Source organism: Kryptolebias marmoratus, linkage group LG9 (genome assembly GCF_001649575.2).
Source record: "Kryptolebias marmoratus isolate JLee-2015 linkage group LG9, ASM164957v2, whole genome shotgun sequence".
Taxonomy (NCBI): Eukaryota; Metazoa; Chordata; class Actinopteri; order Cyprinodontiformes; family Rivulidae; genus Kryptolebias; species Kryptolebias marmoratus.
In genome coordinates, this window is record NC_051438.1 from 3,407,561 (window position 1) to 3,411,921 (window position 4,361).

The 4,361-nt window shown below is 37.8% G+C and overlaps 1 protein-coding gene across 1 annotated transcript in view; it reads left to right on the forward strand.

Annotated features, from left to right (window-relative positions):
* The first annotated feature begins 903 nt into the window (after positions 1–903).
* slc7a11 (solute carrier family 7 member 11) overlaps positions 904–4,361 on the forward strand; it is a 42,315-nt gene continuing 38,857 nt past the window's right edge. The window contains exon 1 of the mRNA XM_017438249.3: positions 904–1,428. Within this exon, the coding sequence (XP_017293738.1) occupies positions 1,155–1,428 (274 nt within the window). The 5' untranslated portion in view covers positions 904–1,154. The remainder of the gene's footprint in view (positions 1,429–4,361) is intronic.

The window sequence follows — 4,361 nt, forward strand, 5'->3', positions numbered from 1 at the left end:
TTGAGACGTAGGCTGAGTGCTCTGAACTTCGGTAAGGGTCTTTTTCTCACGTCTCCCTTTCAGCGCTGAAAGTGAATAAATGTGTTTTGATTTTAAGAGGAACTCTTGGCTGTTTTTTGACTCTCTTCCTCCGTGCATCTTCCTGATCCCGTGTGAGGACGGAAAGCAGGTGTTTCAGTATTTTGGGAGTTTTTATCTGTCCTTAACATTGTATCCAGTGAATGTCGAAGGGCTACTGTGCAATAGATACTTTGATAATCATGTCCAGATTTTAATTCTTTGTAAGCCTACATTTTTAACTCTTGTGTAAATAAATTATTAATTTTAGACCAATGATCCACCTCTCTTTATTGTCCTGACCAAGCTGCCTTTTTTTTGGTAAAGGTTGGAAAGTTTGACAGTCTCAGGGTTAAATCCCTGGGTGGCGTTGTGGGTTAAAGTATTGTATAATTTAAGTCTCAGACACCGCTCACGTCACACAAGACTAACCGACTACCAGTCTTTGCTCCTCTCTGCACCACACCTAACTATAATGTCAAATGATGTAAAATAAGTCATGTTGCAGTTCCTGTTTTCCCACTCAAGCTTGTCATTACTTGTTTCCAGAAAAACAACAATCGTAACACAGGCTGCAACAAATTTGAGGAAAAACTAAATATTGGCATGAAAAAACAAACAAACCCTAATAAATGTATTAAAAGAGGAAATGAGATAATGAAGAAATTAAATACAGGGATGAGAAACCTGCAAGTAGATAAGGTAGCTTTAAAACAGGTTGTCATATTATGATTGCCTAGCCCCAAATCAGCATAACACCCCACTCGGGTGAGCCACCGTTGGTTTAAGAGAGGACGCATAACATTAAAGAGGGGGAGGGAAGGACTATAAATGCAAGCATGGAATGAGACAGAGACACACGGCAGAGTAACAGGGACACAGAAAGAAGAGAAAAAAGTTGGGTAAAGAAAGGGAGGAGAGGTGAAGATCAGACACCCTTTGCTTTAATGAAAAAGATCTGGAGATGGGCATGAATGACATTTAAAAGGAGAAATTAGAAGTGAGGAGTTTTTTTTTCTCCTCAGACTTTTTGTTTTCTTCCACTAAAGAGACAAATCTGTATCCAAAGACAAAGTTTGTTTGTACTAAAAAAAACGATGGAGAGGACTTTATCTGCTTTCAAAGACAGAAAAGTAGCTTCAGATAGACAGATAATTTCCCTAAATGGGACAGATCAAGGAAAAAACCTGAACAATGACAGGAAGGTGGAACTGGGGAAGAAAGTGACCCTGCTACGAGGAATCTCCATCATCGTTGGAACCATCATCGGAGCCGGGATCTTTATCTCTCCAAAGGGAATCCTGAAGCAAACAGGCAGTGTAGGAATGTCTATGATATTTTGGATTGTCTGTGGTGTCCTGTCACTTTTTGGTGAGTTCTGTGAGTTTTGTGGTGTTCAGAAAAACGGGTGTAAATATGAAGACATTTTACATGTACACAATCAAAAAAGGCCAAGCATTCCTTGAAAGAATGTGTAATAATTTTGGTCAAATCTTGAAAATACCATTATGAGAGATTTCATGCAATATCATGAGATGTCACACTCAGAATATGTGTTGCAAATGAGTGTCAGCTACAACCACATTAAATTTTAGCTCAATATCTGTAAAACTAACTATACACATTTTTGTGTTGGCTAATGTTATTTAGCTTTGGTGACAATCTTGAATTGATGTATGTCCAGTGATTTCTTCCAGAAAGTTTCATCAAAATCCATCCAGTGGTTCATGATATACAATTTTTGGGTAACAGACAAATAGGGTTGACTTCATCAGTTGATGAGGTTTTAGGCAAAGATCTTGTGCATTGAGTGTCTGTTGTGAACAAATCTCACATACAACAACACCAAATTTTAGCAAAAATATATTTAAGATTTAAGATGATAGCCATGTTTGTATTTTTCTGAGTTCAGTGGGCTGTGGCAGTCATCTTAAAGTGAATTGTTCCAAAGGGCAATCAGTTGTAGAAGTACATCCAAACTCTTATGCTGAAAGTTTTATTAAAATCTGTCCAGTAATTCATTAGATATTTTGCTAACAAATTTTAACTTCAGTACCTGTTATACTATTTTTAGTTATTGTTTTGCTAGTTTTAACATCTGTTTAGCTGATTATAGCTACTGTTTTGCTGCTATCAGATTTAACTTTTTTGTGCTTTGTTGCTTTTAGAGTTTTTGCTCTTTTTAGCTTTTCGGTGCTGTTCTTTTGCTTTTAGCATTTAGCTTGTGTTCTGTTCATGTTGTTTTTGTTATGCTTGTTTGAGCATTCCAAGTCAGTTTGAGCTTCGTCATTTGGCCCTGAGCATTTATTTTCTTTAGTGGTATTTTATGGTCACTTCTGGCCCAGTTTAACAAGCGTTAAAAGTCAAGTGCTCTGTTAGTGTGCCACTTCCAGCCCAGCAGACAAATGTTGCTACAGTTGTAGACAAGTTGTCACCATCTCACAATCTAGTATAGTAGTGGTGATATAGCTCAGATTTACTACAATGACATGAACAAGAGTGGCAAAAAATAGCTGCACACACACAGGGCCTTCAAAGTCAGTATGCACTGCAACATGTTTTCCAGCTGTAACTAAATAAAATGCTGAGGGACTGCTGAAATTTGCTGATGAAGCTGAAACTGAGATGTTAAAGTTAAATGAACACCAACTTAAAGATAAAAGGCGCAAAATACAAAATACTTGCTTAATGTAGGTAGAGGCTAGTAAAACGCTAAATGTAGCAAAAGGCCATCTAGAAATAGCAAAACACAAGCTAAAAGCATCTAAAGATTAGCTAAAAGTAGGAAACGACTACCTAGAAGATAAAATAACAAAACGCTAAGGGTAGAAAAATAGTAGTTAAAAGTAGCAAAGAGCTATATAAAACCTAAAAGTAGCAGAACAGGCTAGCTTGAAGCTAAATGTAAAAAATGGCGAGCAAGAAGCTAAATATAGCAGGGCAGTATTGAAATAGAGCAAGTAAACTGAAGCAGAGATCAAAAAGAACAATGTTTTTGAAGCAACTGAAGAGATCTCAATTTATTTTTATGATGAAAATAGTTGTGGAGGAAGCTAGTTTTTTGAAAAGCATAAAGGTTACAAAAACCAAAAGTCATAGCACCCATCCATTGAATGAGCTGAATGTTTTGATTAGACTGCAAAAGACATACAGTAAAAAACAGGATGACAGTGATGTGAATACTTACCTAGCATGCACTTGATAAATTATTATATTCATGCTAATGCTAACCATTACTTAACTTGTCTGTTTGTACACACCAGTGGAGAAGACAGGTAACATTAGGTACACTCTCTTTGGCTAAAACTTACAGCTTTAAGGCTGAACCACATTAACATAGCAGCTGGGAAGAGCCTTTTGCAACATTTTTGAAGCCTTTTTCATTGACCTGGTTTTTATACCCCCTTTGAGGTCTACACATTGGACAAAACCTTTGATTAAAACTTTGGCATTAACTATTGGCATCAACCATAATTTATCAAAATATCTCATCTTCAAGGCACAGATTTTCAGGACAGTTTTAAAAGCAATCATGGGATGTAAATCTACAGCTCATTAACTTTTGGGATTCATTTCAAGATGGCCACCAAAGCTAATTGACCTTAGCCATCAAAAAAATGGCAACGACAGTTTAACAGATATTGAGCTATGGTTTGGTGTGGTAGTAGCTGAGAGTCAGCACCAGCACATACTAAGATATACTTCTAATAATCCCACACCTTTTCATTTAAAATTCAAGCTCGCCACCACAGCTACCTTGGAAAACAAAAAAATTGTCAGTGTTACAGATGTTGAGCAAAATTTTGACATGGTAGTAGCTGACAATAATCACCAATACATGAGTGCTAACAAATCTTGACATTCTTTGATAAAAATCAAACCCTCCAGGATTTTGCGATGTTGCGATCGCAACTATTAACGCTAAATCAAGCAAACCCCGCAAAATCGCAACTTTGTGCAACTTTGCCCAAAACACCGCAACTTTAACCAAAATAACCCCAAATAACTCATGAAGAAGAGATGTGACGTCACATCCTGTTAACATCAGGATGCCGGGAGCATGCAGGAGCAGCGACCGAAGCTAAAATGTGCACTAATGCTTCACATTTGCCCACAAAGATTTCAGCAAAACACCGCAGTGAAGTTAGTTTTAAGTTGGATATTGGATATTCACGCTCTGCAGAGTTAGCGGCGTCTAGCTCACGGCTGACTTAGCCATCCCTAGGTGAACTGCCGCACGTGAGAGAAGGGGCCGGCAGAGAACGGCTGGCCGACATTAGTGCTCCTGTTTCGGGTCAGCTGTG